Here is a 19,521-nt window from a genome sequence, read left to right on the forward strand (position 1 = left end):
TTCAAAAACTGACTCCAAAGATCAGACTGAGAATTATGTTTAGGGTAAATCAGTAACCGGTTTAACTAGTCTTCAAGACAATGTTGTATGAAATACATGTCTAATGTTTGTAATCAAACTTTCACCCTCTTACTATGCAGAAAATTATGTATCTTAAAGAAACCGTTTTCTCAGAAGAGATCCACCACATGGCTCAGACTTCATTTTGTCTTAGGGCTTCACTTCTGCTTCTGAGAAAATGACCCGTGACTGTTAATAGGTAAACCAAAGAGGGGCAGCCTGTCCATGGGAGGAACACTTAGTATGTTTTAGATAGGTTAACTGGAGACCTCCAACAGGAAAAGTCCATCCGGTATTATCTTGTTAATCGTGAATTCTCTAATGGAAACTTGTTTGTTATGTGTAAATTTTTCTATATTTTCTGTTTCCTTTAGAAAAACTTTGTGCACCCTTTATGGATATATGTTTTCAACTAAGCTAATTTGGATGATCCCTTTCCAACTGACAGTGAATTTACTTGGGCGTTTGTTTGTTTAGATTCCTGACAAATGCACTTTGGGACCTTTAGGATTACCTTTAGATATTCATAGTAATGATACTAGAAAATACTGGAAAGGTAATGTTAATTTGTTACACATTGTAAAATCAAAGCCAGAAGAAAACTCATTGGTCCAACACTCAGGGTATGGTTAGTAGCTTTAACTCCTACTTACAGAATATTTGAATTGGAGAAATCTTTGAGAAATTTGTCAATTACCATAGGACAAATTGCTAATGGGGTGGATACACAGCAGTGCTCTCTGACCTCATAAAACAAGCTGACATGAGATAACAGAATAGCCTTAGATTTTTTTATTAGTCTAAGAAAATTGTAGTCTCTGCTGTAGCAAATGCCTCTTGTCACATTTAGATAAATAACACAGGAGAAGTAGAACAAGATATGTATAATGTTAGACAGCAAGCTACTTGGTTACACATTCTAACACCGTTACAAACACCAGATTTATTTGGTTGGTTACCATCAGGAGTAAGTATATGAGCTAGATCACTATTGAAAGGAATAATAATATTCTTAGTAGAGTGTTAGGCATAATAAAACTTATCTTCTGTTGTTTTATGCACTTAAAAGGCAAAAGAAGGCCTCGGGCTAAAATGTTGATCTATGTTGAGTCTGCTCACTTCAGCAACACAATTGATGAGAGCTTTGCTCTTTCTTAATACCCTGGTGAAAAACCAGATGGTATCCAATGGAAAACCAGCACCGTGAGTTTAAAGAACCTGCATGGTCGCCATCTAGGAGTTTGACTAAGTTCAGGTATTGATCATTGATGTGTTATCTCCAATCTCCGATCAAAAGGAGGGAATGATTTAGAAAATAATATTGAAATCATTATTCCCTGTCCTTGAGCATAGAGAATGTGACCCAGCTGGAGCTGGGCCCACAAGGACTCACAAGGACACATCAACTGGGCCCTGAGATAAAGACAATAGATGGAACAATCTTGGAAGTTATTTTTTAGGGAAGAAAAATATCTTTTAGGGGACTCTTCACATAAAGCCAATCTAACAGAACACAAAAATCTTTCCACTCTTATCTTTTTCTATTAGCATTTATTGAATAGAAAATTTGTTGGAGCAATGAAGACCCTCCTGACTGAAGCCTGTACCAATGATTGTGAAGAAAGACGATTCAAAATATAGGGTCACAGTTTCTAGCCAATCTGTGAAAAGGTGAAGTTTTCAGTGGTTTTGCCCATGTTGTAATGTTAATGTATACTGATGATTCTGTAATATTTCCTTGGACTCTGACAGACATGGCTCTAGCAGCATGCTTGTGAGTTTTCCCACTTTTGTTTGTTCTATAATATTTCCTTGGAGTCAGGCAGACATGGCTGTGGCTGCGTGGTTGTCCATTTCCCACTTTTGCATTTTTGAATATATGTCAAATAACGCCTTCTTTTTGCTTAAAAAAAAAATGATATAACAGTTACAATTATACGTACACTTAACAAAGGAGCCTGAGGTGGTACACCCACCAAAAAACCAAGCAATTTGCAATCGACTGCTAACCCAAAGGTTAGTGGTTGAACCCACCCAGTGGTGCCGTGGAATAAAGGCCTGGTGAACTGCTACTTTAAAAAATTACAACCAAGGAAGCCCTATGGAGCAGTTCTGCTCTGTAGCACATGGGGGTCTCAGTGAAAATAGAGACCGAGGGGAAGACATGCAATGAGAAGTCCCCCAAATCATCTTTCAGTCTGGATGGGCCACTTCCAGCATCCGGGGTGACTTTCTCTGCCCTGCACTTTCTTGGAGAGACATTCCACATGGTCTGCAGAGAGCACTCTCCATCAGACCTTGTTGAAGTCCTTTCTCCAGCTCTGACAGTCATTTCCCTTGATATCTTCACGGCAAAGAAAGGGCCACGTGGACTCTGGCAGCAAGGTCATATGTGGGGCTAATCAAAAGGCAGCCAGGCTTCCTGGGAGGGGATTCCAAGAGTCTCATCTGCACCCAGCCCAGCCCTTCCTCCACAGTGCAGCCTCCAGAGCAGTGGAGTCAGTATGGCTGGTGGCACCCAGTGTGGTATACTTCATGATGTCATCCCCCTCATGGACTTCCTCTAGTACCAGACCATACAGAATCCTTGGTAATGTTTTTTGTACTAATGTTACTCACAAATAGCCATTCCCCTATATCACTGAATGTAATGGTGTTGTAGGGGAAAAAACAACACACAGTAAACCAAAAAGAAAGTTGTATTAGGCATATAGTCAAAAAGACAAAAGTGGGAAGCAGACAAGGATGCTGCCAGAACTAACGTCTGAGCAAATCCGAGGAAGGCCACAGAATCATTGGTATATATTTATAACACAAAAAAGGGTAGAATCTTTGAAAGCTTCACCTTTTCACAGATTGGTTAGAAACTGTGGTCTTACATTTTGAATTGCCTTTCTTAACAATCATTGGTGTAGGTTTCAGTAACTGGCAGTCAGGAGGGTCTTCATTGGTCCATCAAATTTCTATTCGCTAAATGTTAATAGAAAAAGATAAGAGTGGAAAGCCTTTTGTGTTCTGTTTGATTGGCTTGATGCAAAAAGTTCCCTAAAAGATTTTCTTCCTTAAAAGATAATTTCTAATATTGTCTCATCTATTGTCTTTATCTCAGGACCCAGTTGATGTGTCCTACTGAGTCTTTGTGGGCTCAGCTTTAGCCTTGTAGGTATATTGATACGTGTAAGCTGGGGTTATGAAAAATGTTTTTGTTGTTATAACTAACTGTAGGGATACTTCTATAAAAATAATAAATTTCTGCTGCAACACTGAACAAAAATTTTATAGACAGTCATTTTGGTGTCACCCCCTCTGACAGTGTAACCTGGTGCAGTCCAAACCTCCTGCATCCCCCTTGTGACTCCACTGCTCCCAGGGGATGTCAGTGCTGCCGATCCAAGGAGCCCACTTTGAGCCCCACCAGAGTTCCTTGTGGGTCTGGATACTTGATGGAGTTAGCGGGATGCGGGGTATCTCATGGACACAGAGCTGAGTGCCCCGGCCCGGTGGCTGGCAGAACCCCATAACCTGAGGTGCCCTCCCCATGCATACCCCTACCCCTACTGCTGAGGAGACACGCCCTGGTACAGCACATTCAGGCCTCTACTCCGGGTCAGTTTCTCTTGATCCACTTCCCTTTCTCCTGCTGAGAAGCAGGTTTCTGATGAGCAGCCTCTGGCATCTGGTTCCCTGGCCCTGCCCCTGGCCCTCATGTCTCATCCCAACCCTGCATCTATCTCAGAAGCATGGGGTTGTTTTTGAGATCCCTCTCAGTATCCAGGCTTCCTGCACCTGAGACTCCAGCCCAAGAGGCCTCAGCCCAATGTGCTTTCTCCCAGCACCTGTGCTGGATTTTTGAGGTACCCACAGAGAGCCACAGAGAGCAGGCTTGATGTCAGGACCCTGCCTGTCCAAAGCCAGCCCCCCTCACTCCCCTTGTCCATGGCCCCCCAAATCCAGAGAATCTCAAATATCTCCAAACACATTTAATAACTACATTCTGTCATACAGTAACCATCTGTACTCTGATTAATGTAAAATTGAGAGATTTATTGAAAGAAAAGGGAAATCTTGAGCTGGGAACAGACTGAGCTCCCTGTGGGGGAATCCAGTGATCCAAAATGGCAACTCAGCCTCCTGACATTTTATAGGAGGGGAACAATGGATATGAAACACATTACTTGATTGGAATTTACAAACTTAAATCATTGGAAGACATTACTGGACTGGTAATTACAGGCTTACATCATCGAAAGACATTACTTGATTAGTAGTAGATCATTTAAAGGCAGGACTTCCTGTGGCGGGAACTCGTGAAAAAGAACTCCTGTGGTAGAACTTGTAAGGCAGGGTTTCCTGTGCCAAGCTCTGTATGGGGAATGGTTTAAAAGGATATATTTCTCTTTCTTAGATTGGTTACAGTATGGCAATTACACGGGTATGTGACAAGGAGAGGTCCCAGTGTGGTTATGTCATCATTACCAGACATTCCTCTCTTAGAAACTGTATGGAAGGTGGCTGTCACTAGGGTGAAAGCAGAACCAACAAATGAGCAACACACCTAATCCTCAAACTGGCCATTTTAGATCTTAACAGGAACCTCAATTTTTTTTTCTTTAATTCCCTTACACATTCCTGTCTTTTCATGGGATTTTGAGAGAAATTCTTTCGTCAGTTCACTAACTACTATTCTGAAAGAAGGCTTTCTTCAGCATAGACTTTGATTCTATGTTTATTCTGGATGGCTGCTTATTTACACATCTTTAAGACTTCCGGTGTTATGCATGTGGAAAGGTTGTTATTGTTATGTGTCATCGAGTTGGCTCTGACTCATTACTGACTCCACACACAGCGAAACTCCTGCCTGGTACTTCCTTCAAGAGAGATTTGTTTGCTCTTCTGGCAGGCCATGGCACATTCAATATTCTTCACCAACACCCTGATACAAAGGTGTCAATTCTTCCTTCTTCCTTATTCACAGTCTGACAGTCACATGCACATGAGACCACTGAAAATAGAGCCCTGATCAAGTGCACCCTAGTGCTCAACATAACATCACCAATTTTTTTAACATTTCAAAAAGTCTTTGGCAGCAGATTGGTCCAAAAGCAACACATCGCTTGATCTCTTGACTGCTCCTTCTAGGGGCACTGATCGCGGATTTAAGAAAAATGAAATGAAACTATAAATAGCAGCAGAACATTGTGAAAAGGTAGCTGAGCACTTTGACATCTTCACCATGCCACAGCTTTAGCCTCTTGCTTCTGTAGTTTTATTACTTGAGGGTTAGTGCAGGGTAGGCCATGTTAGAGGAATAATATGACATCCGATGGCTTATTCAAGGAGTGGGCTCAAGTCCATCTGAAGTGTAAGTACTGTCAATGTATGTTATTCTTTTCATAGGCATTAAACGAGTCTTTTGGGTAACGGCATTTTTCAAAAGTTTCATACGGCATTTAACAATCCCAAGGGAAGAATAGCCTCAAAAAACTATAGCATAAACCAGGGAACTTCTTTAAGGGGTTCCCTCCATCTCTCCCTTGCTCATCTCTTGACCTTTTGTCTCTTCTCCTTTCTAATAGTTTCAAATGATCAGTCCAATCTAAACTCTCATCTTAAGAATGGATGTCTGAAGGGATTTCCATATGGTCTAAGATACACTGCCCTGTAGTAGTCTAACTATCCAAACAGTGTAAAGCCCAGGTATAGAACTCAGTATTTGGATTTGAATTATCAAAGGTAGGGTATCTTGATCCTCCACATAAGAATACATATCCATATGGAGCACATATTATGCCTGTCCTGACACCTTTTGGATTGGGTTTGACATCTTTATCTGGAGAGGGATGGTTTGACTCATCTGTTCAAATTAATTCTCTGTCAAGGAGTTGTTGCAAATAGTCATTCTAACCTTAGCCAATTCCACATTTGGACACAAAAATACTTTTTTTTCCTTACAGATATGCTGTTAAATTTCCTGGAAAAGCCATGTTGCAATATCTAGGAGGGACATTATATGAAATTAAGGGCTCATTTTTACAATCTGAAGAGGAGATAAAGGGTATTTTAGAACGCTCTGTAACTCTAATCTGAGTCAGATTGAAACACGGGACTTGGGGTTGAGTCAGTACTTCAGGAGGAGACCACAAAATCACACGTGTGGATCACCTAGAGGTGAGGTCAAAATTGATGATAGCGGGGGGAATAAAGCTGTAATTCTGTATGGGAATAGCTAATGGATCTGAGTTCTCACTTACAGTTTTGGGTAAAGATGACAGATGCAGCATCCAGTCAGATATGTGGATGGTGCAACTGCCTGAGTGAGTTTAATAGATTGCATTCTTATGCCAAGATTTAACGGGAGCCATTTATGATGCATAGGTGGCGTAGTGGTTAAGTGCTACGGCTGCTAACCAAGGTGTCAGCAGTTCGAAACCACCAGGCACTCTTTGGAAACTTTATGGGGCAGTTCTACTCTGTCCTATAGGGTCGCTATGAGTCGGAATCGACTCGACGGCACTGGGTTTGGTTTTGGTTTTTTGTATGATGCATAGCAGTATTGGCAGAAAGTATAAGAAGAGCTTCATGGTAGAGAAATTCAACACAAAAGACATAAACAAAGTCTACCAGCGTATAAATAGTAGTGATGACAAAATAAACTATTCTCTAAAATTGGTGTTATAAAAGTTTGGGATTTCAGGGGAAGAACAAAAAATTAAGACAAGAAATAATATCCCACGGTTGGAGTCCAATGACAATACAAAGGATTAGGATAATTGGAAGACAAATTCTTAGTACCTCTGAAGTAGAGAAAATATATTTTCTTTGGTGTTTTAGTATTAAAGTGGAAAGAATATATTTTCTAGTGTTTTCATATAGCTGTATAAACTGTGATTAATCTCTAGTCTTTGAAAGGTAGCTACTTGCTCTGAAATCTGTCTCATGATTGTTCCTTTGTAGAAAAACAAAGTAATCAAGATTTTTTTTATTGATTAAACTATGTTCCTCTCCCGGGGGGCAACACAATAAGCAATACTGTCAGGACAGAGGTAGTTGAACAAAACTCAGATCCATCTTGTGACCAAAACCAGGATGGCGTCTAGACACCTGCAAGACTGCAATAATAGGTCACTTCATCATTATGTCCATCTCAAAGAAGAACCAACGTTCCTGGAAATCTCTAAACGCTGACCTCCTCCCTATAAAACCCTTTAGTTAGCCCTTTTCAGGCAGACAGAATTTGGGAGGAACCTATCCCCCCTGTCTCTAGGGTACCGGTGTTCAATAAAGCCCTCTTGCTGCTTACCTCCCTCATGTCTCAGTATTGGCTTTGCTGCAGGTGGCTTGAATCCGTGATTTGCAGAAACACCTCTTTAGCTAAATCTTTTCCACCCTAAAAATTTGAGTTTATAACACAAAAGGCTATTTCAAAAGCAATGGCGAGTTATAATTTCAAAGTAAGCAAAAATGACTACAATGGCCAGAAGATGGCAATACAAATGAGTCAGATCATTAAAACTATCAAAATATCCATAACTAAAAATTTGATCCTGGTGACTAAGAAATTGTTTTGAAAAGTTGAAGCCCTTGTCTTATTCATCTAGTGCTGCATAACAGAAATATCACAAGTGAATGGCTTTAACAAAGAGAAATTTATTTCTTCACAGTAAAGTAGGCTAAAAGTCCAAATTCAAGGTATCAGCTCTAGGGGAAGAATTTTTCTCTCTGTTGGCTCTGGAAGAAGGTCCTTGTCCTCAGTCTTCCCATGGTCAAAGAGCTTCTCAGGCACAGGGACCCGGGGTCCGAAGGAAGAGCTCTGCTCCTGGCATTGCTTTCTTGGTGGTATGAGGTCCTCAACTCTCTGCTTGCTTCCCTTGCCTTTTATTTCTTGAGAGATAAAAGGTGGTGCAGGCCACACCCCAGGGAAACTCTCTTTACCGTGGATCAGGGAGGTGACCTGAGTAAGGGTGGTGTTACAATCCCACCCTAATCCTCTCACCATAAGATTAAAATCACAAAATGGAGGACAACCACACAATACTGGAAATCATGGCCTAACCAATTTGATACAAACATTTTTTGGGGGGCATAATTAAATCCATCACAGCCCTCATTTAAACAACTTATTTTCACAGGTACCAACTGGCATAATTTAATCACAAAAACTACCAAGATATAATTCTACAATCATGCATAACAAAGATATCAAATAATACAAAGATATCAAAAAATGATAAAGAAAAAAGCAAACAGCCCAACTCATACTGCAGGCTTCATAGGCAGTTTCAGGTCAGGTCCAAAGATCTTGGGAAAACAGTCTACCCAGCCGTCATCTGCTTCTCTTCCTTGTGATGTTTGAATTTTTATTTCAAATCTTCATGAGTCTCAACAGTCCATTTGGGAGTCAGGGCTTTCTTCAGTTGAGGTAAATGAATCCAAGCCTTAACTCCCTGGAATTTCGTGGCACAAGGATTGGTGAGAAGGACCAAATATGTTCCTTTCCATCAAGGTTCGAGAGAATCTTTAAATTGGTGTCTTTTCCAGTAAACATGATCTCCAATTGAACATTAGGTAATTTAGATATTTCTTGCTTTTGATTATCAAAAGCTTCCTTAATGTGTGTAAAGTATTCTTTAGAATATTGGATCAAAGATCTACAATACTGTAACAGATCAGATTAAACTAAATTCGAATCAGGGCATGTCACCCAATAGGGGAGGGCCATTGGCCATCCATTGATAATTTCATGAGGAGTCAATTTGTGAGGTCCAAATGGAGTAGTTCTTAAATTTAAAAGGGCCAGAGGCAGCACTGTTACCTGAAGCAGGTCCTGCCTGGTGCAGCTTCTTGTCAATAAAGACACACCGAGGTGAAGGGGAAGAAAGAGCATTTGTTGAAAGTATGCAGACAAGGAGCAAGCTCCTCAATCATAGGGAGGCAGAACCTTTTATACCGTCCCTCTCAAAGAAGTGCATACAAACATTATGGAATACATCAGTTCTCATGACTTACAGGCACAGTAAGACAAATTGCAATTTTTTGCTTAGCATGTACAGAAAATGACAGATAAGTCCTGCCTTGGGCAGAGATTTTAATATTTAATTAGGTCTTAAGGAAGCTTAAGTTACTTTAGGACACTTTTGAGGCTAGTAAACTGATTTTGACTGGTTTAAGGCAGAAGCTGAGTCACAGGCAGTGCTCAGGGTATTGATGATAATGGACAGGAGGAACAGGTCTTTCTTGATAGCGGCTGAGCAGCTGTTGGCTGCACTTGATATCATTCCGTCCTTTCTGGGGATATAGCGATAAGCCATATTCCCTTGGTTGTGCAGAGCACTTTCTAAATTGGGCAATGGCGTCTCGACGTAGGGTATTGTATTGAACGTAAGTTTCTATGCTTGGTGTGATGGTTAAGATTGTGTGTCAACTTGGCTGGGCTATGATTGTCAGTGTTTTAGCAGTTGTGTGATGTTGTGGTCAGTTCCCTGTTGAGATTTGGTAAGTGATCACCCCCATGATGGGATCTACTGTGAGTAGCCAGTCGGTTGAAGGGGAGTTTCCTTGGGAGTGTGACTTGCACCAGCTGTAGGTGGGTGTTCTGGCAGGGCTCAGGGGCTCTTGCTTGTTCTGAATCCTGCAGCTGGCTCCTATTCATCTAACCTCTGGTGTTTGGGCCTTTAGCTAGCAGCTTACTTGTGGTCTTGCCTGCTAATCTTGGGATTCATTGAACTTCACAGCCTGTGAGCAACAGCCCTCCTCTCTGACCTACCGATCTTGGGTTCGCCAGCCCCCATGGCTACGTGAATCAGGAGATGCCTCGATCCTGATCCATGGACTTAGGACGTCACAGCCTCTACAACTGTGTGAGCCATTTCCTTAATATAAATCTCTCTCTCTGTATATATGTACATATTTATTTGCTTTACTTACTGGTTTTGCCTCTTTAGAGAACCCAGCCTAAGACATTTGGTACTGAGAGTGGTTCTAGAGAAACAAAATTGTAAGGATGAATTCTCTAAATTGGATCTCAAGTCTGGTTAGTCTTAAAGATTTTGATGACTCTGTTTCCAGTAGTAAAGAGGGCACTGTTAATCCATGGTGTGAGGTGGCAATTCAAATACGAAAATATCACCACCACTAGATCAGGTATTGGCGAAAGACGAGACTCTGGATGGTTGCATGTATGATACCTCTTTACAATTTTATCATAATGAGAAGTATAAGGAAGTTGGCTGGTTGATCCTACTTTCCCTAGACAAACTGGTGAAGGAAAGGGATGAGCTCAGGGCTTCAGAGTCAAATCTCAAGTGCCACATAATCCAAAGGCTTAGGGAAATTCGCATGTTAGAGTGGATTTATCAGGTTAGATCCACAGACCCACACATAGAGTGCCCAGAGGACACACCCTTTATCACAAGGGTGAGGAACAAATTTATGAAGGGAGTCCCAGCATCCTTGAATCCTGCTGTGATTGCTATTTTATGTAAGTCAGATTTGACAGTGGGAACTGTCCTAACTGAATTAAAACACCTAACTCCAATGGGATTGATTGGCCCTCATGGTGGTAGGGGCCAAGTGGTAACACTCATAAACAAAGACAAGGTGGGCGTGGTTACGTTAATGAATAGCAGAGTCAAAGCAGTAATCTGAATAGTCTGACTGGTATGGACTTATGGTATTGGCTACTTAGTCATGGTGTCCCTAGGAGTGAAATAGATAGGAAATCTACTAAAAATTCACATGATCCTATTCATCTAACCTCTGGTTCTTGGGACTTTAGCTAGCAGCTTACTTGTGGTCTTGCCTGCTAATCTAGCAGATGAATTCTAGGTCAACTGAACAGCAGTCTAACTCTAACTGCCAGAATAGAGAGTCATGGCCCCTCAATCAATTCCCAGACTTGAGCGAGTTTACAGACCCACAACCCCTTGATTGAAGTGGTGGTCAGATCCCATTAGGGAAGGACTCCAATACTTATACTGTTAACCTTTCTCCCAGCCTTCCCCAAAGGTATCTATAGCCTTTTACGAGAGTGACTGCCCACTGGGGAAAAGGAAAGAAAGAATCAGACTTTTCAGGGATTACTGGATACTGGCTCTGAACTGACACTAATCCCAGGAGATCTAAAACGTCACTGTGGCCCACCAGTCAGAGTGGGGGCATATGGACGTCAGGTTATTAATGGAGTCTTAGCTTATGTCAGTCTCACAGTAGGTCCAGTGAGTCCCCAAACCCGTCTCGTAGTGATTTCCCAAGTTCCAGAATGCATAATTGGAATAGATATACTCAGCAACAGGCAGAACCTCCACATTGGACCCCTGACAAATGGAGTAAGGGCAATCACGGTAGGAAAAATCAAGTGGAAGCCATTAGAACTGATCCTACCTAGGAAAAACAGTAAACCAAAAGCAATATCGCATTCCTGAAGGTAATGCAAAGATTACTGCCACCAACAAAGACTTGAAAGATGCAGGGGTGGTGGTTCCCATCACATCCCCATTCAACTCGCCTATTTGGCTTGTGCAAAAAACAGATGGATCTTGGAGAATAACAGTGGATTATCAAAAACTTAACCAGGTGGTGACTTCAATTGCAGCTGTTGTTCCAGATGTAATCTCATTGATTGAGCAAACTAATACATCTCCTGGTACCTGGTATGCAGCTATTGTTCTGGCTAATGCCTTTTTCTCCAAACTTGTTTTGATGGCACATCAGAAACAGTTTGCCTTTAGCTAGCAAGGCCAGCCATACACCTTCAATTGCCTACCTCAGAGCTGTATCAACTTTAAACTATCACCTTTCCCTTCCACACGATGTCACACTGGTCCATTACATTGATGACATTATCCTAATTGGACCTAGTAAGGAAGACGTATCAATGACTGTGGAGTTACTGGTAAAACATTTTCATGCTAAAAAAAATTTTTTTTTTTTCATGCTAGAAGGTCGGAAATTAATCCCACAAAAAAGTTACAGTAGAACCTCAGTGAAATTTCTAGGGGTCCAGTGGTATGGGACATATTGAGATATTCCTTCTAAAGTTAAGAATAAGTTATTGCATCTGACCCCTCCCATAATTAAAAAGGCGGCACTAGGCCTAGTGGGCCTCTTTGGATTTTGGAGGCAGCATATTCCTCATTTGGGTGTACTACTCCAGCCTCTTTATCAAGTGATTCCAAAAGCTGCTATTTTTGAGTGGGACCCAGAATGAGAGAAGGCTCTGCAACAGGTTCAGGCTGCTGTGCAAGCTGCCGTGCCACTTGGACCATACGATCCAGCTGATCCATTGGTGCTTGAAGTGTCCATGGCAGATAGAGATGCTGCTTGGAGTCTTTGGCAAGCCCCTATTGGTGAATCACAGCACAGACCCTTAGGATTTTGGAGCAAAGCGCTGCCATCCTCTGCAGATAACTACGCTCCTTTTGAGAAACAGTTTTTGGCTTGTTACTGGGCCTTAGTAGAGACAGAATCCTTAACCATGGTACACCAAGTCACCATGTGGCCTAAGCTGCCCAACATGAACTGAGTGTTATCTGACACACAGAGTCATAACGTTGGACATGCACAGCGGCACTCCATCATTAAATGGAAGTGGTTATGTACGAGATTGGGCCCCAGTAGGGTCTGAAGGCGCAAGTCAGTTGCATGAAGAAGTGCCCAAATGTCCATGGTCTCCACTCCTGTCACATTACCTTCCATCTCTCAGTTTGCACCTATGACTACATGGGGAGTCCCTTATGTTCAGTTCACTGAGGAAGAGAACTCGTGTTGGGTTTACTGATGGTTCTGTGTGACATGCAGGCACCACTGGAAAATGGATAGCGGCCGCACTACAGCCCCTTTCTGGGACATCCCTGAAGGACAGTAGTGAAGGGCAATCCTCCCAATGGGCAGAACTTCGAGCAGTGCACCTGGTTGTTCACTTTGCTTGGAAGGAGAAATGGCCATATGTGCAACTGTATACTGATTCATGGGCTGTGGCCAATGGTTTGGCTGGGTGGTCAGGGACTTGGAAGGAACACGATTGGAAAATTGGAGACAAGGATTTATGGGGAAGAGGTATGTGGATAGCTTTCTTGAATGGGCCAAAGAAGAGAAGATATTTGTCTCTCATGTGAATGCTCACCAAAGGATGACATCAACAAAGGAGGATTTTAACAATCAAATGGATAGCATGACGCCTTCTGTGGAAACCAGTCATCCTCCTTCCCCAGCTACTCCCATAATTGCTCAATGGGCTCATGAACAAACTGGCCATGGTGGCAGTGATGGAGGTTATGCATGGGTCCAGCAACGTGGATTTCCACTCATCAAGGCTGACTTGGCTACAGCCACTGCTGAGTGCCACATCTGCCAGCAGCAGAGACCAACACTGAGTCCCTCATATGGTACCATCCCTCGAGGTGATCAGCAAGCAACCTCGTGGCAAGTTGATTACATTGGACCACTCCCATCATGGAAAGGGCAGAGTTTTGTTCTTACTGGAATAGGCATTTACTGTGAATATGGATTTGCCTTCCCTGGACGCAATGCTTCTGCCAAAACTACCATCCGTGGACTTACAGAATGCCTTATTCACCATCATGGTATCCCACACAGCATTGTGTTGGATCAAGGGACTCACTTCACTGCAAAAGAAGTGGGGCAGTGGGGCCCATGCTCATGGAATTCCCTGGTCTTACTATGTTCTCCATTATCCTGAAGCAGCTGGCTTGATAGAACAATGGAATGGCCTCCTAAAGACACAATAATGGTGTCAGCTTGGTGGCAATACCTTACAGGGTTGGGGCAATGTTCTCCAGGAGGCTGTGTATGCTCTAAACCAGCATCCAATATATGGTGCTCTTTTTTTATCTCCCATAGGCAGCATTCATGAGTCCAGGAATCAAGGGGTGGAAATGGGAGTGGCACCACTCACTAATACCCCTAGTGACCCACTCACAAGACTTTGCCTCCTGTCTCTGAGACGTTATGCTCTGCAGGTCTGGAGGTTTTAGTTCCAAAGGGAGGAATGCACCCATGTGGAGACGTATCACTGATTCCATTGAACTGGAAGCTAATAATGACACCTGACCATTTTGGGTTCCTTATTCCTCTGGAGGATTAGGCAAAGAAGGGAGTTACCATACTGGCTGGTGTGATTGGTCCTTATTATCAAGAGGAAATCAGATTGATATTACATAGTGGAGATAAAAAAAAAAAAAAGGGTATATCTGGAATGCAGGAGATACCTTAGAGCATCCCTTAGTACTACTATGCCCTGTGACTACAGCAACCCAATTCTGACATGACTACTAATGACCCAGACTCTTCAGGAAAGAAGGTTTAGGTCACCCCATCAGGCAAAGAACCACGACCAGCCGAAGTGCTTGCTATGGGAAAAGGGAATAGGAATGGGTGGTGGAAGAAGGTAGTTCTAAATACCAGTTACAGCCACCTGATCAGTTGCAGAAACGAGGACTATAATTGTTATGAGTATTTCTGCTTTGTATGTGTGCATCAAATATTTTTGTTTTCTTCACTTATAAAAATATGTAAACAGGGCTAGTGCTTTTTCTGTTGTATGTGTGTTCGTTGTATCATATTAGACACAAGTATGACTTTACAATTGTCTTTATCCACAGATTATGTATGGTTTAAGGAGATGTGTACAGGTGCCAAGTTGACAAGGGGTGGACTGCGATGGTTAAGATCGTGTACCAACTTGACTGGGCCGTTATTCTCAGTGTTTCGGCAGTTGTGTGATGTTGTGGTCACTTTCCTGTTGAGATTTAATATGTGATCACCCCCATGATGGGATCTTCTGTGAGTAGCCAATTGGTTGAAGGGGAGTTTCCTTGAGCATTTGACCTCCATGGAGTGTGGGTGGATGTTCTGGAAGGGGCTTTTGCTCATTTTGGATCCTGAATCTGGCTCCTGTTTGTCTGACCTCCAGCTCTTGGGACTTTAGCTAGCAGCTTACCTGAGGTCTTGCCTGCCAATCTTGGGATTCGTTGATCTTCAAGGCCTGTGAGCAACAGCCCTGTTCTCCGATCCCCTGATCTTGGGTTCACCAGCCCCTGCAGCTATGTGAATCAGGAGAAGCCTCGATCCTGACCCGTGGACTTGCGATATTATAGCCTCTACAACTGCTTGAGCCATTTCCTTGATATAAACCTCTCTCTCTCTGTATATATTTATATGCTTTACTTGTTTCGTTTCTCTAGAGAACCCAGCCTAAGACACTTGTTTATAGAACAGCAGACAAAAATTCCTATTACAATTAAAGAAAATAAAAATAGTAAACAAATGCTTATTTATTTATTTATTTTTAACCAGGAGGTGAGCCGGTCAAAGATATTTGACCTATCTTGGTTAGGAACATGAAGCCAAGTAGCATTCTGATGTATTGACAAATCCAACAGCTTAATATTTTGGTCAAACTTGCTTCTGATTGGGCTAATTTGACTAAAGTATTACTAAGCCAGATTTGGGCTAGGGGTAAATAGGAACAAGGATAAAAACAAAAAGGACTTCAAAGCTTTTTGAACAGAAATTTTAGGTCCTGTGAGGGTTCACAGTTCCAGTTGTCCTCTGAGGATGTCATTGGTGAATTGAGGTCCGGAGCAAGTGCAGTCTTTAGCTGGGTGTGGTGAATCCAACTCTTAACTCCTTTTAGTCTGACCACCGTATGAGTGATGAGAGGCACCTTGGAGGGTCCACTTGGGCTGGAGTGTCTCGTCTTTCCAGGCTTGCAGCAGGACCCAATCTCCAGGTTGAAATGGATAGACCTTCACTTCAGGAGGATGTTTTTGTCCAGCAAGGGTGTACCTGTGAAGAGAATATAGGACAGAAGACAAAGAACCCAAATAACCTTGTACGACATTGTCACCTTTTACACTCAATTGGTCACTGTTCATCACCCCATAATTTTTCAGGAGGGGCTTTCCATGGACTAGCTCAAAAGGACTTAATTTAAGACTGCTTCTGGAAGCTGCCCTAACCCTAAGCAAGGCTATAGGGAGAGCCTGTTAATTTTGCTTCTTGACATACTTTTTGCTATGTGTCTTTTAAGTGTCTGGTTCATTCTTTCAACTTTTCCATTTGACTGTGGTCTCCAGGCCTCATGTAGTTGTCAGTTCTCCAATTTTGGGGTTAGAACACCTGCAGCTATTCCTTGCCTCTCCTGCACAAATAGTTCAAAGGATTTCACTAGACTGGGGAGCCCCAGGGCTGGAGCCAATATGAGTTTTTCTTTGTCTGGAAGTCTTGTTATTGTTCATCAGTCCAAATAAAAGTATCTGAATCTTTCCCTTCAGTTGCTTTATATAAAGTTTTGGCATTTAGTCTGAAGTTGGGAATCCAGATTCTTCAAAAACCTGCCATTTCCAGGAATCTTCAGCATTGTCTCTGTGACCTGGAAAGCAAGATTACACAGATAGTCTCTTTTATCTCTGAGAGCAGTCTATTTTTCCTTGAGAGATCCAGAATCCTAGGAATGTAACCTCAACTTGGGAAATCTGGGACTTTAGTCTGGATACTTCGTACCCAGCATGGCCCAGAAAGTTAAGAGTGGTGATAATGTTTAAATCTGATTCTTCTTTAGTCTTGCTTGCTATGAGCAAGTTGTCCACATTTTGAAGCAGAATTCCATTTTGGAGAGTTAACTGTCTTAAGTTGTTAGCCAGAGCGATGCCAAACAATGTGGGACTATTTTTGAACTCCCATGAGGTATGGTCTAGCAGGACTGTTGTTTATCACCCCTTTCAGGTTCTCCCATTCAGAAGCAAACAGTTCTTGGCTTTCAGACTCTAATGGTATACAAAAAAAGGCATCTTTTAAGTCTAGAACAGTAAACCAGCCAAAATCTCCTGGAAGAGTGGTTAGCAATGTATACGGATTTGGCTCTACAGGATGGACTGTAACTAATATTTGGTTAATTGCTCTGAGGTCTTGAACAAACCTATACTCATTGGAATGAGGTTTCTTTACAGGCAAAATTGGTGTATTATAAGTAGATTGGCATGGTCTTATGAGTCCAGATTTTAGATATTGGTGGATAAGTGGGTGGAGTACTAGCTTCACCTCTGGCCTTTGACGGAATTGCTTCACCTGTAGTGGGTTGATTCCTGCTAACACTTCACCTTTGACTGGAACAACATTTTTAGCTTGCTCTGGTTGCCCTTGTGCCCCTACCCAAGGGACTATTGTGTCCTCTATCTGTTTAGGCACAGTATTAGTAGGGGCTGCAGTGAATGTCATGAGGGTCAACAAGCAGACCTGCGTTCTCCACTCTTGCTCTTTTGGTAATGTTAAATTTAGTTCACCATCTTGGAAATGCCCTAGTAAAGGAACTGGGCACTCTGACAGGTAGAGAAAAGAGTGAGTCAAAGTAGAGTCTCCAACCTAACACTCCTTGGGCTGGATAAAATTCCTAGTAACCTTTCTTCCCGTAACTCCCACCACCAGTACGGATTTTGTTGATAAGGTTCCCTTCAGAATGTTAATAACAGAATGGGTGGCTCCTGTGTCCAGTAAAAAGTCAATCATTTCTCCCCCAACCTTTATTTTAACCAGGGTCTCCTTGGGGAAAACTAGAATAAGATTGGCCTCTGCTCACCCTCAGTCAAGCTCTTCACCTTTTTGTATCACAAAGTTTTGGGGTTCCTTTGGAGCCCTCTGTCTCAGGGCATTTTCTCTTCCAATGTCCTTGCTGTTTACACCACACACATTGGTTTTTCCCTACCTGAGGCTGTGTCCCAGACCTTGGGAAAAACTTCCTCAACAGCCGGGGGTGGAAGCCTCCTTTTGGCTGGAAGGCTGCTGCAAGCATAGCTACTTGTTGCTTGGCACAGTGGTTCTTTTTCTCCCGCACTTGTTCTAGGTTAGAATAGACCAACTTAGAAATTCTACCAACTTTGAAATTCCCATTCCTATACTGCCTTCTACTTTAATTTCTTTCTTGTGTCAGGGCCACTTTATCCTATGAATATCATATTCAGGCACCTCGGGATCTAGATCAGTAAATTGTCTGTAAACCGTGAAAATTCATTCAAGGAAGGTGGAGGAGTTTTTCTCCAGTCTTTGTTTGACTTCATACATTTTGTTTAAATTCTTTTGCTCTAGTGCCCCATTTTTGAGCCCAGTGAGCAAGCAGTCATGGTACTGACTTAATCTGGCTCAGCTGGGCTGGGTATTTGAGTTCCAACATGGTTCAGTAGTCATTACGGCCAAATTTACAGGGGGGTAGTCATTGGCATTTTGGTGGTGAAGCCTGCTTCCTTCTTGACCTTTCTAAAAAACCATTCTCCTCTCCACTGGAGTGAGTAAAGTGTCTCATAAGGTTTGACAGTCTGCCCAATTTGGGTAGTGAGTTTTAAAAATAGAAATGAAAAGATCATGCATTTGTTTAGGATCCTCTCAGTATGGTGGTAGAATGTTTTTCCCATTGAGTAAGTAAAAAGTCATGAATGGACTATGTATCCAGACCATGGATGGGACTCCTGTTACTCTGTCCTTACCTCCACGTAATGCAGGGAGTTGCCTCAATGGGTATAGACCCGTTGAGGGTCTTGGGGCCCCTGGACTGAATGGGGCATCATTGGGAGTATAAGCCCAGGAAAGTATTTCAGCATTGGAGACCTCAGGGGCTGACAGAGGGTTTACAGGATAAGGGGGAGGTCTATGACCTCTGGTTAAAACTGGCTCCTCTTTCAAAGGGCTAGATAAAAGAGGTCTTAACTCAGTTTCAACCATGATTTTACGTTGTTTCTGCAAACTCTTATTTTTCCACAGCAATATAAAAGGTTCAACATATGTTTTCTCATCTCACTTTCATTCTCTAGTACAGAGCAAATCTAACTGCAGTGTGGTGTTATAATTTAAGGATGCTTTCTCAAGCCAGCGTTTGCCATCCCTGAGTGTATATAGGGACCTGGTAGTGTTACAAAAATTTCATTCATTTTAGACTTTTTCATTAGGTCACATCCAAAATAAGGCCAATTCTTTAAAATACACCCTAGAGGACTACATTCTGGAATGCTCGAATTATTTCCGTGGTACCAAAACCTAAAACTACAGAGGCCTATTTAAAACAAACGTATGTGACCCGACCTTCACCAGCTAAGCATTACCAGAATCTATAGTCTGTCTACTTTCTACGAATATGACTTATTTCTATAACAAACCAGGAAACACAGATGCCTATTCAAAATGAATGTGTTTGACCTGAGCTTCACTGGCTAAGCACTACCAGATCTACTTTCTGAACAATAGGATTTATTTCCGTACTCACCAAGGGAGTCTCTTCCCTCTTCCTGGGGTACCTGAGGCCGTTCTCTCTCCTCTCTCCTCTCTCCTCCTCACACAGTCCATTCCTAAAGGGTCTGGGGTCAGCTCTAGCCTCAAGGTCCAAAATAAATGCTCCCTGAAGAAAGGTTATTGTGCACTTGGGAGAAGTGGTCAGATCCCATTGGCTGGAGGAGATCT

General features: G+C 42.3%; 1 protein-coding gene and 1 long non-coding RNA gene across 6 annotated transcripts in view; one reads left to right on the top strand and one right to left on the bottom strand.

Moving 5' to 3' along the window:
- The first annotated feature begins 5,204 nt into the window (after window positions 1-5,204).
- LOC126063117 (uncharacterized) overlaps window positions 5,205-19,521 on the top strand; it is a 203,606-nt gene continuing 189,289 nt past the window's right edge. For 4 of the 5 annotated variants that reach the window (XR_007514213.1, XR_007514214.1, XR_007514210.1 and 1 more), the window contains exons 1-2: window positions 5,205-5,422; window positions 9,792-9,915. This is a non-coding gene — a long non-coding RNA (uncharacterized LOC126063117). Of the gene's footprint in view, window positions 5,423-9,791; window positions 9,916-14,678; window positions 14,860-14,989; window positions 15,358-19,521 lie in introns of those variants that run through there. The other variant, XR_007514211.1, reaches the window with a different exon arrangement.
- Window positions 15,533-19,521, bottom strand: part of LOC126063115 (galectin-9C-like) — a 43,585-nt gene continuing 39,596 nt past the window's right edge. Inside the window, exon 9 of the mRNA XM_049861294.1 lies at window positions 15,533-15,864. Coding sequence (XP_049717251.1) covers window positions 15,832-15,864 — 33 coding nt within the window. The 3' untranslated portion in view covers window positions 15,533-15,831. The remainder of the gene's footprint in view (window positions 15,865-19,521) is intronic.

Source organism: Elephas maximus, chromosome 19 (genome assembly GCF_024166365.1).
Source record: "Elephas maximus indicus isolate mEleMax1 chromosome 19, mEleMax1 primary haplotype, whole genome shotgun sequence".
NCBI classification, from domain to species: Eukaryota; Metazoa; Chordata; class Mammalia; order Proboscidea; family Elephantidae; genus Elephas; species Elephas maximus.